We start from the raw sequence: 16,306 nt of genomic DNA, 5'->3' as shown, positions 1-16,306 counted from the left end.
AGAGGTGAGCCAGTGGAAACTGTCCACTTATTGTCCCTCAACACATCAGGAGAATGGAATCAGAAAACACAACGTCTGCTTATGTTAAAGATTTGGAGATCTGTTAGTGATGAAATAATGAGGAGAACGCCATTAAACCAAGACAACAGATTTCATGGTTAACAATTCTAATGACTAATAATTAAGATTTGTAGTTCTAGATTGTACCGTCCTCATTACAAGGAGCCCAAGGACACCCTGGAGATATTAATAAAAATACTCAATCAAGTGAAAATGGTCTCATTTCAATGTGCAGGAAAGAACTCAGCCTTGGGCTCCATACACTGCGCTACTGACACAGATTTACAAAGAGGAAAAAAAAGTCTCATTTAAGCCAGAAGAGTCAACTGAAGTTCCTGAGGGACGTTATCCTGCCTGCCATCAGCGCCTCGCTGCTCCAGCGCCGCTGTGTGAGAAGCAGCTCATAATCAAGCTATGATGCATGAAGACACATCAAAAAAAACACGCAGGACAAAAGCCCTGAAGGACCAGGATGCAACACCTCCGATTTAAATCACAGGCACACTTTTCCATGTAGCGTAAGAAGAAATATGAGAGTGAGACAGAAACACCATGACGGGAGGCAGACGGCGCCTCGGCGTACCTTCTTCTCGCTGCTGCTCATCCTGTCTTTGACTTCTTTGGCTTTCTGAATGGCTTTTAACACTTCCACTGTGTCCAGCTCCTTCTCCGTGGTCACTTTAGTGTCCAGACTCACCTGACAGGCACACAAAACAAAACATCAACGTCCACAAAGAGCCGCAGCAGATTATCACCTGGAGAGTGGCTGTATTTTACCCGTCAGTCAGAAAAGCCCAGCCGAGACACGGTGAAGCGGTGGAGTCACATTTCTGTGCTCCAACAGGCGACGTAGTAATAAACATGCAATGTGAAATGGTGCTGTGGTTCTGGTTGTACCTCTGCTGCACGGTCTCCAAACTGGGCCAGGACTTTGGTTCTGTAGTCTGGGATGATGCACATGGGATTACTGGACAGGTTAAGTTTCTCCAGACAGGGCAAGGAGCCGATGTTCTTGATTTCCTCCAACTTGATAGAAAACAAAAGAGCACAAATTAAATAATGATAAAAAAAACATCCAGGATATTAAAAGAAAAAAGTTCATCTTCAGGATTTCTCACAAGATTTTTCCAACAAACAGGATATTTATTCTCGGGACTTTTCATCTCATTGAAAAGGAGAATAAAATCCCAAAATGAGTTACAATAGGAAAGAACTTCTAACTGGTCCAATTTGAACTGGTAAAAGAATATTTAACACTTTTTACCAATCATAATTTCCTACAGCGTTTCCTTAATTTCTACTAATGCATGTTTATATCCAGAATAGTTTGTGATGAACCGACAATAGAAAAGAGTTCAATCTTGTGAAATACAGTGAAAATGTCAGATTTCACTTTTTATTCAAAATAAATATTTGAACAAATTAAATTAGCAATTAAAGGTTTTAAAAATCCTAAAAATGATTGAATGCGTGGTAGTTTAAATCAGATTTAAAGAGCAGGCGGGGGTGTTTTAATGATTCCTAAAACTAATAATGACGTAACTGGATTTACTGCGACTTCACATGTTTCCCACAAAGAGGTTGGTGAACTCTAAGGTAGAACCAAAACCTTCCCAAAAGGTGCTGAAGCCTGTTCTGAATGGATCTCTGTGGCTGTCGCCACCGGAGCAGCAGGATAGCTCCAGCGCCACCAGCTGGGCTCCGGCGCTGTTACCGTTACCTGGCTGAGCTGGTTGTGGCTCAGGTCCAGATTGACCAGAGAGTAGAGCTTGGTGAGACCGGTCAGCCGGTCCAGCTGGTTACCGGCCAGGCTCAGGGTTTTGATGTTTCCCAGACGAGTGTGAGCAGCTTCAAGGGCCCGCAGGCTGTTGTAGGACAGATCCACGTGGACCAGATTGTAGAGGTGCTGCAGTGATGAAAGAAGTGACAATCAGTGATGACTAAAGCCCGGCCCGTCTGATTTTACCTTTCCTTTGTTCAGAACTGAGAGATAAACCCGACGGGGAGAATCATTAAACACAAAGAATCTCATCACTTTCCAACACGTCCTAATCAAGCAGGCATATTCTTGTTAAAGTTGTCACATACCTGGAGGTTTTCCACGGAGGACAGCTGGTTGTAGCTCAGGTCCAAGAATTCCACCTTTGGAATCAGTTTCTACAGGAGACGAGAAGCAGAAAATCCTCTCACACATTCTGATGGAGATAAAACTCTCCTTCACTCCTTTAAACACAGTTTAAGTTCTAATCCAAACTTCAGGATGACATTGTTTACTATAAAAATACATGGACAACATTTACTGCTTTTTACGTCTCATGAAAGTAACTGCGATTCCTAATTTATCCACTGGGGGCGCACTGTTGTAGTAAGAGTTGCAGAACGCCCTGCTTTTCCAGACTTTAAACTGAAGAGAAACTTTCTGATTAAATTTTCTTTTTTAGAAATTTCAAGTTGCTCAAAATAGACTGTGTGAAAAATGTATGGAATATGAACATTTTCAGAATGTACTCCTAGTCCTTTGCATTCAAACGAAGGAAAAAAATTTATTTTCATTTAGACGTTATCAATATGGTTATATATCAGTTTGTGCTTTTAGCCCAATCGAAATGAACCTGGCTGACTGTTTTACCCTTGTGACAAAAGAGAGGTCAAAATAAAGGGCAGCATGCCCTGACCTCCGGTCACAGCAACCAGCACACCTTTTAGTGCAGGTTTGTCATTTTTGAGTATTTTGATCAATATCATGCACATGCAAGTAAATCAGACGCACGTGACACAAAGCAATTGGGGGTCGACCAGTGCTGGTCAAATAAATGTCAAATGAGTGCCCTGGGGGCCTCCCCTGGAAACATTCTGAAAAAGAAATAGACCTTAAATGGAGCATTCTAATGCAACGCAGAAGACTAAATACTACATTATGGCATGTGATAAATTGGTTCATTCAACATCAACTGGTCCTACAAACACCGACTATGTTATGGAAGAAACATACTTATTTAATAGCACATAACTGAACCAATATAAAGATGTATATTATATAAACACACGTATATAATATATACAAAGATGTATAAATAATAAATACTAAATGAAATTTGACTTCGGGAGCTACATAGAGTCTAGTTTCATCTCGAGTGGCTGGACTGGTCACATGTTGCTATAATAACCTTTGAATGTACACTTGAAAGTTTTACTTTGTTGTGGTAGTACACAGTGTACGTGACGAAAGTGTCTATAATTTTGACAAATCAAACAATTAGTACTGAAAAATGACTAAAATCTCAACATAAAGTCAATTTCAATGAAACATTCTGGTGCAAAACACAGTGAAATATAAAAAACCCTCCTATAAATCCTACAGAACCTCCTTGCTCGGTGGTTTGGCCGGACTGGAGCCGTTGACGGCCGGTTTTGGCCCACAGGACTAGTGTCTGACTGAAGTAAACGTCACAGCAGCAGCATCATGCTGCGGGAGGCTTTCCGCTCATTAAGGTGTGAACAGTTCAAACCTCTCCGTGCACCACGGTTTCCCTCATCCGATGTTCCACTGTACACATATTTAAGACGGCTTCGAGCAGCTGTGCGCCATTTTTTTTCTTTTTCAAAGATTGACCGTCGGCTGGACGGCTCGCTGCCTAAAACGGCACTGAACTGGACCTGCAACTACTTAAACTGGCTTCATTTGTGAATCTATGTACAAACCTGTTCAAGACATAGAAACATCATGTTTATACATGTGACAATAAACAAGGGTAAAAAATACTACAGGAAAGAAATCTTGTTATCTTAATTAATTTAACATGTTATTCAGGTTTTTCTTCAGTTTTCATCACTAAGAAGCTAAAATGACAAAGAAATTAAATTAAAAAAGGCTTTTTCACATACGAAGGTTCACAATTTCAACTAAATCATAATCTAATTCTTTTAATCCACCTGTACAATCTGTAAAAGATCCTTTTTCCCCTGTAAAGACTGGTTAAAGGCAGTTATGTGCGCCTCTGTACAGGCGTGTTGGATGCTGGTCTCACCACGGAGCCGTCGATGAGGCTGATGCAGTTGTGGCTCATGTCCAGCGTGGTCAGGTTTCTCCACACCGGGATCACCGCAGTGACGGGACATCCAGAGTCCGACCCCTCCGGTTCCCACTGAGAGAACTCGCTCGCCTCCGGGACCAGAACAGACTGGAAAACGCACAAACCGTACGTCAGTGTACTTCCTGCTCACGACACACTGTAGATTGGGACGCCAGCAGAACTGTACCATCATAGTCTCTGTGGCGCGATGGATGCTCATAGTCGCCAGACTGGACCTCAGCGACGGCAGACCTTGAATCTGATGAGAGGTGCACTCACTGATCTAAAGACAAACACAGACATTACGTTTTAAATAAAAGGATATGTGGATATCTGTTCACATAAAGAACTGGGAATCTTCTTGTGTGTGAGAAAAATAATTTGTTCAATATTTGCTCAGACTCAATGACAAGTCAAAAGTTATGGTTTAAACATGGAGTAAACATTCATATATGCTGTTTATAACAGAGCAGTAAGACTGATAACTGGCTGTGACCACCTTAATCTCCATTGCACTTTGTATTCTCTGTATCACCATTATCTGTCAGTAAAGCTTTACCATCAGCATAACTACACATATATATATATAAATAAATATCACTTCTTGGACTGCTTCCTTTGTACATCTCTTCCTACGCGTCACGTGGTCAATGCAGTCACAGTCTTTTCACCCAGGCCTGTATGACCTGCAGTAATTATTTGTGTCTCTTTAACCCTTTAACACTTCACAAGATCCAAAGTTGTTTCATTCTATTCTTATTTTGTAAAAAAAAGAAAAATATTATTAAAAGACAAATTAAATAAATCTCAATTCAGATTTCCTGTTTCTAGAATTTTAACCGGCTGTGTTTGGCACTTTGATTTAATTGTGTGAATCTTTTTGTACAGTAAATGTAAGTCTCTAAATGTGTTCTGGTGATGGAAGGCCATGCCCGGCATGTTCCAGGTCTCTGCCTGCTCAAACAAACCTGGATACAACGAGGAGCTCCTCATTGGGCTTTTCTAAGATACTGGGCCATGTTTACGCGTACCTAGGTTTTTACAAAAACGGGTATTTGCCCCTCTATGTTTACAAAAACATTTTATCGACACAGACCTGCGTATACACCTGGTTCAGAGCTACAATGAGCAGCGAAACCTGTAGGGGGCAGTGTAACGAGAGGCATGAAGACATGACAGCCAATCAGAATACTGGAAAAACCACGATGTCACGAATTGCGATGTGAATCTCCGCCTCCCGTCTTTAGATTCATCCAGAGACAGAGTTTTTCTAAAGCTCCACTGTGGCCGGAGTTTTCAGGAATCATCGTTTGTGGTGAGTCATAGCTGCGTTTATCTGTAAATGTGAGGCCCCAACGCAGAGAAATATCACAGTTTATTAAATACCCGGGTACGTGGAAATAACATAATCAATAGATTCAGGTGTGCCGAAGGAGGGAGACGTGCAAAACATGCCAACAGCGGCCGTCCAGAGTTCAACACTTGATATATCGTGCTTGAGAAAATAAGCCTCAAAGACACAACCTGCATGAAGGAAGGTTATGAATGATATGTGATGCATTACATGTTTTGAGCAAGGTTACCTCTATTTGCAGCAGTGATTTGAAAAACGACAGGTCAAAGGGGAGGCTGCTCTCCTGGATGTTACTGGTTCCGATTGGTCCTCTGGTGCCAGATATCTGTCAAATGGAGACGAAGCCTGGTGAGAACATTCTCCACCTCTGTAGCGGAGAGGGACCCAAAAGTAAAGTGTGTCTTCCGGCGTGGGGATTTAAGCTTTAGACCTTTAGGTATCGAAGCCTGCAGGTGAAGTCCAGGATGTGTCCCAGGTCGGTTTTGGCGTCTCCGTTGCAGCAGGTGGGTTTGGCCAGCCGGAGCTGCTGGGTGACGGAGTACAGCTGCAGAGGATGAAGAGAAAACACCTCGCCAGCTTGGAGCAGCTGCTCACCTGGGCGCAACAAAAAGAGAAAGAAAAAGATCTGCAATGATGAACTGAACAAGATTGCAGCTCCTGTGAAACAAACTGCTGAGCAGTCCAGCATTTACTTCCTCCACTGTCCAGTCCTCATGATTTCTATCTGGAGAGGAAGCAGCCTTCCTTTGAGGTTTAACCACCAGACGCACCTGCTACAGCTACCGCAGCGTCTCACCCTCACCACACCACCCACACCTCACCTGGAAACGGCTTCTTCCCACTAACTTCTACTACCTACTGAATCCCTACCGAGAACCTGGTTGGAGAGGATGAACCAAATATGCACATATAGTTTAAATTGACTTACAGTTTGACAATAAAGAGTCGCAGTTTCTCTTTTCTGAAATGACTTCTCACACTCAGGGAAAACCTAAATGTACACGTTTAGAAGGAAGCTTTACTGTAGACAAGCAGACAAAGGGATCATTCTAATATAGGTCAGTTAATTTATCAGCACAAACTGAAGGAAGAGCCACGGCAGGAGACACGAGACTTAACTGAGGGAGTTTCATTATTAGCAGCTCCTGAAACCTTAGAGCAGCAGGTCAGAGGTGATGATCATACCTTTATGGAACAACTCTTCAGCCAGAGCTGCAGTGATCCCATTAATCTCCTACAAACAAAGAAAAAACATTATAAGTATTTTTGTTTACTGCAATTTACATCTTTAGCACCCAATCCTGCTCTGTTCTTTAGAATGAATTCTTTACTTCTGATTAAATCTTTCATTCTCTGAACTGGGACCAAAGAAACTATATTTAGAAAAACATACACGACATTAAAAGGAAGCATCAGTTACACTTGCAACAACATGAGTCTTCACAGATTAATGAATAATAAAGTGGAGAAATTAAATAACACAGCTGTCCATGCTTGTTCTGACATCGTCACATGTTGTTCATCATGAATCACATGAACAGGGATTTCCCTGTGCCGTGCACTGCAGAGGGCTCAGAGGACAACGGTGGTCTGTTTGTCGTCACCATGTGATCACAGTGTCCCAAGTCTCTAAGTGAAGAAGTGCTGCTCACGTATTATTTCATGTTCTTAGTAGAGCTACATTTTCTAAAAGCTGACTTCTAAACGGCATTATACTCGAAGTCCGGAACAGAAAAAGATCCAACTCACGTAGAGGTGAAAGTGCAGGAAATTGGCGAGCGGTGTGGGCGTGGCCTGCGGAAACTGTTGAAGGAGCGTTTGTAGGTAGAGCTCCAGCTCTTTCTGCCGCCGCTCCACCAAACTCTTGGAGTTCTTTCCTAAAATCTTCTTCGGGGGAAGAAGCCCTCGGTCGACCTTTTTCTCTGCTGTCAGCTGGAGAGACACAAGTGTCAGGATAAACTTCAATAATAATATTAAACACTCATTTACTGGTGACAGAAACGCTGAAGTTTTGCTCTTTTATGCACTTTGTCACAGTAAATGAAATATCTTTTAGAATTTGCGAATTAAAAAAAGTCACACAAACACATCAAGTTGAGCCTAAAATTGCAGTGAACTACTGCATTGCCATTTTATCTAATAATTCAAGTGGTTTGTTTGATTATTCGTCTGGTTGAAGCTTGTTGCTCATTTCTCTGCATAGAAAGTGAAAACGTGAAGCTCCTGATGACTGTCCTCCTGACACGTAAACTTCTGTTGTTAAATCACCAACAACCACTGTTGGAGTTGATTTTACTGCGTTTTGTTGTGATAAACACATTTATCTATTTGTTAATGATTAATTGGCACAGATATTGTGCCAACGTCAAATGATAATGTTACATAAGCAAATAGAGGAAGTTATTTTGTGTATCTGTAGCTTCCTGAGTTTAAAAGCTAAAGTCACCTTAAAGCCTGAAATCACAAAATTGGTTACTGTGGTCTACACTTTGTTTTGTAAATGATTTTCTAGATTCAAAGCCAACTGTTTGTGCACCATTCCTTGGATCACAAGAGCACACTGCTTCCTTGGAGTCTGTGTTGTTGTTATCGGCTGACACGCTGTGGTCGCCTACCTTCTCATGGAGGTCATGAAAGTCACTGTAACGATGTTTCACGGTCCATTTGTGTGGTCCATCTGTTACATCGATGATGTAGACCTAAAACACAAACACAAGGTTACTCACTTTTAACATGGCCACATTATAAACGAGTCTGAATGGTCCAAAGAGTATATCAACACCTATGAGAACATTTAACAAGGTTCATTATTTAGGTCATGTAGTAACTAGGGCTTTTTGATATATTGTTCGGGATGATACTGGTACAATCATTGAGGTTTTCCTGGAACTTTGACACTTGTGACTTTGACAAAATTTATGAAATTTAACACATTTGTTCTTAGTACTTGATCTCAATTCCAATTTTTAACAGTTTGTCGGTCCTGTTGATAGCAAGTGGTGCATGATGCCTCATCGCAAGAATAAATCTGGTTCCCGTCCTGGCTTGAGGGTTTCCTTATGCTTATGTGTGAGGGGTGCTGATTATTACCAAAGGCTGTTTACACCCTGTTTACACCCATAATGCCATCAAACACACATCTTCAGGAAACTTAGAAAGACCAATTAACCTGAGAGAACATGGAGAATTAATATAGAATGAATGGATGGACGGGTGGTAGTGATGATAATTCTAATTATTTACCTAGAGGAAAGGGGCTAGGGTTTGTAGCCAGATTTGTTAAAGTTAAACAGGAAAACCAAAACGAACGTGAAGCTTTGTGACATTCGGTTAGTGCTACAGCTACCGACTAGCATTTAGCTCCTCTGCAAGATTCTCCCAACAACATACAAATGCAGAAAACCAAACGAATGGAAATCCTGTTAGGGTGTTTGAACACATGTTATACTAACCACAGTTTACATTTCATCCACTCCAGCTTGCTGTCACTTTGACAGACCTGCAGCGAGCCTGGCTACATGCTAAGCTAACCAGTACCGACTTACAGTGTAGTTTTCCACCAGCTCGGAGCCGACGACGGACACTTGTCTCTCGGATACCTCTTCTGGAAACGGGACGGGCTCCATGTCGACGTCGAGACGAGAGGACTTTTACGTGTTACTCGGTGGTTAAAAAAAAGAATAAATAAAGGTCTGGGGAGGATAACCAGCGTCTCTTCTCAGTCAGCTGCCTCCCGCCGCCATGTTTGTTGTGATGATGAGCGACGCAGCTGGCGGATTGAAAAAACAAAACTTTATTTAAAGTTTCTCCGAGACAAATTTTTAATCCAAAACTTTGACTAAATGTTCACGACGCTGCACTCACACGATTGATTTACCAACTTAGTACATCGAAAGAGACATAAGTTCAATACAGCCTGATACAAGAACAACTTTGGCAGCCTGAATTAATTTTCATTGTCTAATATTCGGGACATTTTGTTCTTTCGTCTCATTGTTTATATTCGTCGCGAGAACTGTCAAGAGTTTCTTTTCAAAAGTTCGTAAATCACCTATTCAATCTTCATTCGTAAATTTGTCAAGATTTTTATGACTTTCAGGTTTTTAGACATAAAGACAGTCGGATCAACTCGTCCACCATTTTATAACAAGAAACCATCAGAGTATTATCCCTCAACATAACATTATTCCCTTTGTGGAGTCTGGAAAGTATGGAAGATGAAGGTTCCTCATTGAACTGCATTCAGGCTGCAGACTGAAAACAATAAAATCTCCACTAAAAAGAAACTGAAATCCAAACATCTTTAAGCATCTGAATGTGTGAATTGAAGTCAATGGTGAAAGTCCATCAAACAAGCAGTTTATTTCGACAACTACAGTCCTTCAGGTAGGGATTTCTTGTATGTATAAGTTAACCTGGTCAACCTGAAACTACATATTATTCATATTAATATTTATATAATCGAGTGATGGTAGCCAACTACAAAATCTGAACAAATTCCTCACAAACTACATGTTTCTATGGTGAGATTAATCAAATGAAACAAAACAAAGATCCATTCAGCCATCTTGAACAACGTTTCATCCAGATGAGGTTTTTGCTCGAGCCAATCCCAAACAATCAGAGGGTAAAGCCAGTCCATCAGCCAACGGGGCAGAAAAACTACTTAATATTTACTCATTTGGGGAAATGACAAGCTCCAATCTAGGCTTTCCATTCAGTCTGCCTCCATGCTGTTAAAACACAACCATCATTCTGCACCTGACTACAGTTACTTTGGGACTCTGCTGCTATCTAAAGTCTAAAATAAACTGCAGAACACACAATACGTAATGGGAGGCAATTTCAGACGCATTCAGAACAAATATAATGGATGCTTTGTCATTTTCACAAATATCTATGTATTGCCCTTCATTTATTTTGTATTTACTTCATCCAGTGTTAATTCTGTACTGACAGCTGTGAGTCAATGTTTATTTGTTTTATTTCTTAAAATAAATTATATTGGATGTATAGTTTGACAGAAATCGTCTCTATTTTATTCGTTTGATTCATTTTGTTGTGATCTTCAGTCTTTGATACTTTCAGTTCCAGAAAACTGGAGTCAAATACTTTTTTAGTGGAAAAACGTAGTTTGTAGTTGTTAACAACACTTTTGGCCTCTAGATGGCGCCAGACGCCAGAACGATTGACGACCGAACAACATTCGTGTTTCACAGTGAAGGGATCAGGAATGTCTGCAAAAAATCACAACCATTCAAAAAAAGTTAAGGGGATTGTTCACAAAATACACAACCTGGTGGAGTCGGCTCGCTGAAACCATTCATGCTCACAAGATGGTGGAGGAACTGTGTTTCTAACTGACCCATATCTGGAGCATTAACAACCATATAACCTGAACATGGCTTCAATTTAGAGTTATGTGGTAGAGTTCTCAGACTGTACGGATTTCAGGATAATGTATAACAACAACAACAACAACAATAATAATAATAATAATAATGATGATGATGATAATGTTGATATTAATAATAACAATATTAATAAATATTGTTGTTGTTGTTATTGTTCTCGTTGTTATCATAATCAAAACTGCAATCAAATCAGTGTTTCCTCCAGTGGCATGACGGGATCATGTTATATGTGCATGGCAGTATAATAACAGTTAACAACCATAAGAATGACAACAACTACACTCCTTTTTTTCCTCTTCCTCCTGCTCCTCCTCCTCCTCGTTGCTGTTCCTGTGTCCGTCGATAGGGGGCGGACAGGAGCAGCTGTGGCTCAGATTACAGCAGCTAAAACTGAAGCGGAACTCCAAAACGATTCAGGGGGGGTTCTATTATTCCAGATTTTATGACTAACCTGACAGCTTTTCAAGGTAAAGATGTATGTCTGCACGTATTTTATTAACTAGTTTATTAACTCGTTTATATATTCCCGAATTCAACGTGTATTAAGGAATGAATATGTAGCGGAGAAGCCTTCCAACCCCCCCCCCCCCCCGCGTTGGACGTCTGAATGGATCCGTCCATGTGTTTATATAGGCTGGTTGCAGGAGGCAGAGCCAGTCAATGCTGTCCGGAGCTCAAACAGTTGCTGCTGTTGACCTAAAGCCGAGACACAGGAACAAAACAGCTCAAATTTAGCGAAAATACCATTTGAAAACACTCCAGCAGCGCAGCTCGCCTCACTATTTACTGCAGCAAGGAGCTGGTTTGACTCGCTGTGAGGTGACAAAAGATTATAGAGACAGTTGAGGACGAGGGCGTGACAGTGAGGCAGAGGAGCAGGCAAGCTGCCGCAGCAGGGGGAGGAAGAGCAGGCTATGCACCAGCCAAAGCCAGAGGTCAAGAAAAAAAGAGCAAGAGTAGTGAAAAGGTAGACTAGAGGGGGAGTCATTTAAACCCAGAAAGAAGCAGCCTCTCTGTCGCTGTGTGAAACACCGAGCAGGCTGAGGAGGATGTGAAGGCAAACAAGAGGCGACCTGACAAGGAAGAAATGCTCTCTGAGATGATGTGCAGGAAGATCTGCCACCAGCAGAGGCAGCAGGACGACAAGGAGGCGGTGCACAGAGACGCTGGCGGCCGCAGGAAGCACGGCTGGTCCCAGAGCTGCAGAGGGCGCCTGCAGAGGCGCGGAGGAGGAGGAGGAGGAGGAGGAGGGTGGCCAAGAGGGCGCAATAATCACCAACAGCACCCGAAGCGCCATCATCAACACCATCAACATCATCATCATCATCATCATCATCATCATCAACCCCGCAACCTCCAGACGCCGGAGGTGGCCCTGCGTCCCATCAACGTCCAGGGCAACAGAGCGCGGGGGATGCGCGCGCCCAAGAACACCAACCAGTTCCTGATGCACGAGAAGTACCAGATGCTGCACATGCGCTCGGACTCGGTGGGCAGCGACAGCGGCAGCGGCTCCGACAGCGACACGGAGCTCACGGACATGGACTCGTACCTGGGCGTGCTGGAGAACGCCCGGGGAGCCCTCCTGGACAGTCCCAACCCGCACGGCTCGACAGCGCCTCCCGGCTCGATCCTGGTACTGCACCAGGAGGGCCTGCGTCTGCAGGAGGACAGTCTGCGTCTGCAGGAGGACAGTCTGCGTCTGCAGGAGGACAGTCTGCCCTACTTCCCCTCCGAGGACGACCTGCTGCAGAGCCAGAACTTCATGCAAAGGGACTTTGTTGAGTTTTGTGACGTCCTGACGCCCTGAAGGGGAAACTTTCATACTTTCTCTTTGAAAAAACAACAAAAAACTCAGACTGAACGTGGACAGGTTTGTTCTGCTTCATGGTCACAAAATACAAAAGGTCTCCATCTCGTTCTGTCATTCAGCCTTAAAGTTTTAAACGTTTGCCTGCAGGATGAGATGATTCCGTTTCCAGCAGTTCTTCTCTTGCACTGATCTTCTTGACTTAATTTGTCTGTAAGTTAGTGGCACTTAATGTTAAAAAGAACAAGGAGCCTAAGCTTAGACAACAAGTTGACTGATCTCATCCTGTGTGGAGAAAATAACTTGAACAGAATGAAAGAATAAATGAACTTATTGGGTGGATTTTTGTTTTGTTTGTTTATTTTATTTAAAAAATGAATTTTTTACAGTTTCTGATGGGGTCACATTTGGTGATGTGTTGTGTCTATGTGCAGTAAAGTGCTGCATTCTGTTGTTATTTTTGCACACAAAGAGACATGGGCTGGATGGTGGGCGTGAACCCAGGCAGCCAATCTGCATCGAGCTGAGTGGAGGAGGCTGCACATGATTGGCTGTGGCAGATTTCTTTAAAAAAAAAAGGTTTTTACTGTAAATTTACCAACAAAAAAAAGAAAAATTATTAATAAATATGTGATTGTTAAAACTTTGGGTGATTGTTTTTCTTTGTGAATATAATATAAATGAGTTTTTATTATTTATAAAGAGGCAGAATGGAGGCAGTGTGTCACTGAGTCATCGGGGCAGATCATGAAACAACAAGAAGAGAAAACATCACTTTATATTTTACAAATTATTTTGGATTGAATTCTCCAGAAAGCCTCACTGAAATAACAGGTTTGATTTTCTAAGTCTGTCCAAGATAAAAAAAAAAAAAAGACTTTGGGGGATCGTGTAACTGACAAATCAAGTTCCACAAAAGATATTTAAATATTTAAATATTTTTTCCAATTTTGCACTGGAAGCTGCTCAACGTGTCTCTTCTCTGGAACAAGGAGCTTTAATTCTCTAGTTACAGTAGTATTGTCCTGATGATAAAACTATAACAGTGTGGTTGTCTGTGTAATGCTGAAGGTCCAAACCCACTGCATCTCACTAGTGGAGAATCAGAGGCTCTGCATTTATAATAAAGTATAAAAACACCTACATCTAATTTAATATTTAATATATCGGTCAGCGTGGCCAATCACAGATAGATATACAGCTTTCACCAGATTGTTGTTATTAGAAGTTAAACATAACTTCTATTCCTAGTACAAGTGCATGTTAGCTATTTAAATTAATAATTATTTCCCTATAAGAGTCAAAGAAATTATTTTCTCACCAGTCTTAACAATAAGGAGGCTTTTTTTACTTTATCAAACCAATGAAATAGATTAACTTTGTGTAATTGTGGCGTAATAAGTGACTTTGGGAAACACCTATATGTTGCTTTATTACTATAAAACAACATACATATAGAACACTTATATATAGGACACGTAGATGATTAAACCCAATATTACACAACGTGACAGACAAAGCTGGCGTAGATGGAGCAGAAGTGACGGAGTAAAACACGTCAGTTCATTATTTAATGTGATTTTGTTGGTGGGAAACCAAAAGAAACCCTGTGAGTTCTGCTATAATACAGCAGCTGTACTGCAAATGTAATCAGTGTTACTGCGTCGTCATGGAGAAAAGCACGCAGTGATGTGGATCGAATCAAATCAATGGTTTTTCAGGACGTCTACATTTGAAACGCTGTCTCACCGTAGAAACACGAGCTCGCCTCAGTGTTTCCTTCACTGGGTGAATTTGTAGAAGAAGATTAAAATAATGCAAAAGGTGTGTTTATAGACACATCTGAAGGAAGTTATTCCTTTTCTGAATACAGTTGATATTGAGCTTTTCAATCAGCACAACTTTCTTTTTTCTCTTCCAGTGTTAAAAGTAATGATCAAGCAGTGTTTTCACTATTTGCACTGGTGACAGATGATGTGTGTGTTGCAGCTGTGAAACTGCGGTTAAACACTGAATCACACTGAAGAGACATTCTAACAACATGTAATCTGGTGAACAGCCAGAGTGAAGAGCACGTTCACAGCTTTCAGGGGGAGGAACCAGACCCTGCAGGACGGCAGGCAGACAGAGCAGCTTCACGGAGAAGTCTGGCTGCTCTCCGCTCTCAGCCACTCTGCTGATGTGAATCACTGACATTCCAACGTGTCATTCTGATTCTTACGATCCACGCAGGCATTTCAACTGTGTTTCATATTTCTATAGAAGATTTCCGCCATCCTGTAGAGCAGATAGAGGCGTTGCTGCTCACAGAGCCGCTAAAGTGGATTATATAAAGTGAAGTGGTCACTCCCACCCTGGACGGACGGGAGGCGTAAGCCTCTTTGTGTTGGTGTGTCATAAACTAATAATGGTAACAGGTCGACGAGCTCCACAGGGAATCCTCAGCTCCTCTTTCTGAGAAAAGATTTGAAATGAAATGAGAAATATGAAGTTGTGGCCTGTGGTTTTATGTGTGTTGTGTTTATATTTCATCTGCAGGACATGAACTTCCTTCGTCACCACAAAGAGGCCAAATAAGTTATTTTTTTATAATAGTTGTTATCAGCCTAACTTATTCATCCACATGGTAATACCTTCAGAAGCTGCGTTTCAGTTCAGCTGACAGAACAGGGATTAATATCAACGCTGGTGCATCAGGAATTTAACTCTTTCCTTACTTTACTGAACTTAATACTCCAAATGCTGTGGCTATAACTTCAAATACATAAAATGTTCCTATTTAATTTCCAGACCGTTGTAGTGCCTGTTGGATTTGCTGTAGAACACATGATTGATTGTTCTGCTGTACAGCAGCAGTTTCCCTCGTCCTCTGAACCCGATGATCTGTTTGGACAGAACAGGGTGTCATGACCTCCGTCTTTAGGTTCTGGGTGTTTTCAGTCGGTTCTGTCCCTGATGTGTGTGTGAGTTGTGTATTCGTGCTGGTTGCAGTTCATCCTTTACGCTGACCTCAGCCTTCCTCTCCCGACTGTGTCTCATTATCGCTCCTGTTTGTTTGGACTTTACATGTTTCACCTTCGTCTGCATGGGATTTCTTTATTTCTTGTTTCATGAAGTGTGTCATACTCTCACAGTTCCCATGCTTGTTTGGTTAATCTGTGACCCTAAAGTGGTCGGATACAAGCATGTTTGAATGATTATGTGTGTCTTTGTATTTGCTCTGAGATAAACCGGTGACCTGCCCCGGGTGTATCCTGCATTTGACCGTCGGGTTATATTAGAGCGCATCTCCGAGCTTGGATCAACTTCAGTGTTAAGAAGCAACTTTATGACTGCAGCGAGTTTATTGGTGTGTTTAGGACTAAGTGTGAGGTGGGAGGGGTCAGACCTCCTCCTGGGAAAACCAAACATTTGAATGAAAGTGGAACAGTGGGAAGTTCAGCATGGCAGCAGTGTTGGTGGAAGTTAAAGAAGGTTTCTCAGTCTGAATGATCACTACGACACAGAGACGCACGCGTTCTGACTGCCGTCACAGTAGATCGTGTCGTTCTCATCTTTGATTTGGGAGTTTTATGCCAGATTCCTGAGGAGTTCG

The 16,306-nt window shown here is 41.8% G+C and overlaps 2 protein-coding genes across 2 annotated transcripts in view; one reads left to right on the top strand and one right to left on the bottom strand.

Moving 5' to 3' along the window:
- Positions 1 to 9,152, bottom strand: part of nisch (nischarin) — a 29,041-nt gene extending 19,889 nt beyond the window's left edge. Inside the window, exons 1-12 of the mRNA XM_080462448.1 lie at positions 9,033 to 9,152; positions 8,103 to 8,186; positions 7,237 to 7,419; positions 6,673 to 6,721; positions 5,918 to 6,081; positions 5,717 to 5,812; positions 4,321 to 4,416; positions 4,089 to 4,241; positions 2,149 to 2,217; positions 1,781 to 1,966; positions 958 to 1,086; positions 644 to 757 (exon numbers count right to left, since the gene is read on the bottom strand). Coding sequence (XP_080318574.1) covers positions 644 to 757; positions 958 to 1,086; positions 1,781 to 1,966; positions 2,149 to 2,217; positions 4,089 to 4,241; positions 4,321 to 4,416; positions 5,717 to 5,812; positions 5,918 to 6,081; positions 6,673 to 6,721; positions 7,237 to 7,419; positions 8,103 to 8,186; positions 9,033 to 9,113 — 1,404 coding nt within the window. The 5' untranslated portion in view covers positions 9,114 to 9,152. The remainder of the gene's footprint in view (positions 1 to 643; positions 758 to 957; positions 1,087 to 1,780; positions 1,967 to 2,148; positions 2,218 to 4,088; positions 4,242 to 4,320; positions 4,417 to 5,716; positions 5,813 to 5,917; positions 6,082 to 6,672; positions 6,722 to 7,236; positions 7,420 to 8,102; positions 8,187 to 9,032) is intronic.
- A 2,410-nt stretch (positions 9,153 to 11,562) lies between these two features.
- LOC308108938 (uncharacterized protein) lies at positions 11,563 to 13,344 on the top strand. The gene has a single exon (XM_080462268.1). The coding sequence runs from the start codon at positions 11,989 to 11,991 to the stop codon at positions 12,709 to 12,711; it is 723 nt and encodes a 240-aa protein (XP_080318394.1). The 5' UTR covers positions 11,563 to 11,988; the 3' UTR covers positions 12,712 to 13,344.
- Positions 13,345 to 16,306: the final 2,962 nt, after the last annotated feature.

The sequence above is a fragment of the Lipophrys pholis genome (genome assembly GCF_963383615.2).
Source record: "Lipophrys pholis genome assembly, chromosome: 4".
In the NCBI taxonomy this organism is placed as follows: Eukaryota; Metazoa; Chordata; class Actinopteri; order Blenniiformes; family Blenniidae; genus Lipophrys; species Lipophrys pholis.
The sequence above is the reverse complement of the archived record's forward strand: the minus strand, read 5'-3'. Positions and strand labels throughout refer to the sequence as shown.

Coding starts and splice junctions, on each gene's coding strand:
- LOC308108938 (XM_080462268.1), top strand. CDS start 11,989: ATGCTCTCTGAGATGATGTGCAGGAAGATCTGCCACCAGCAGAGGCAG.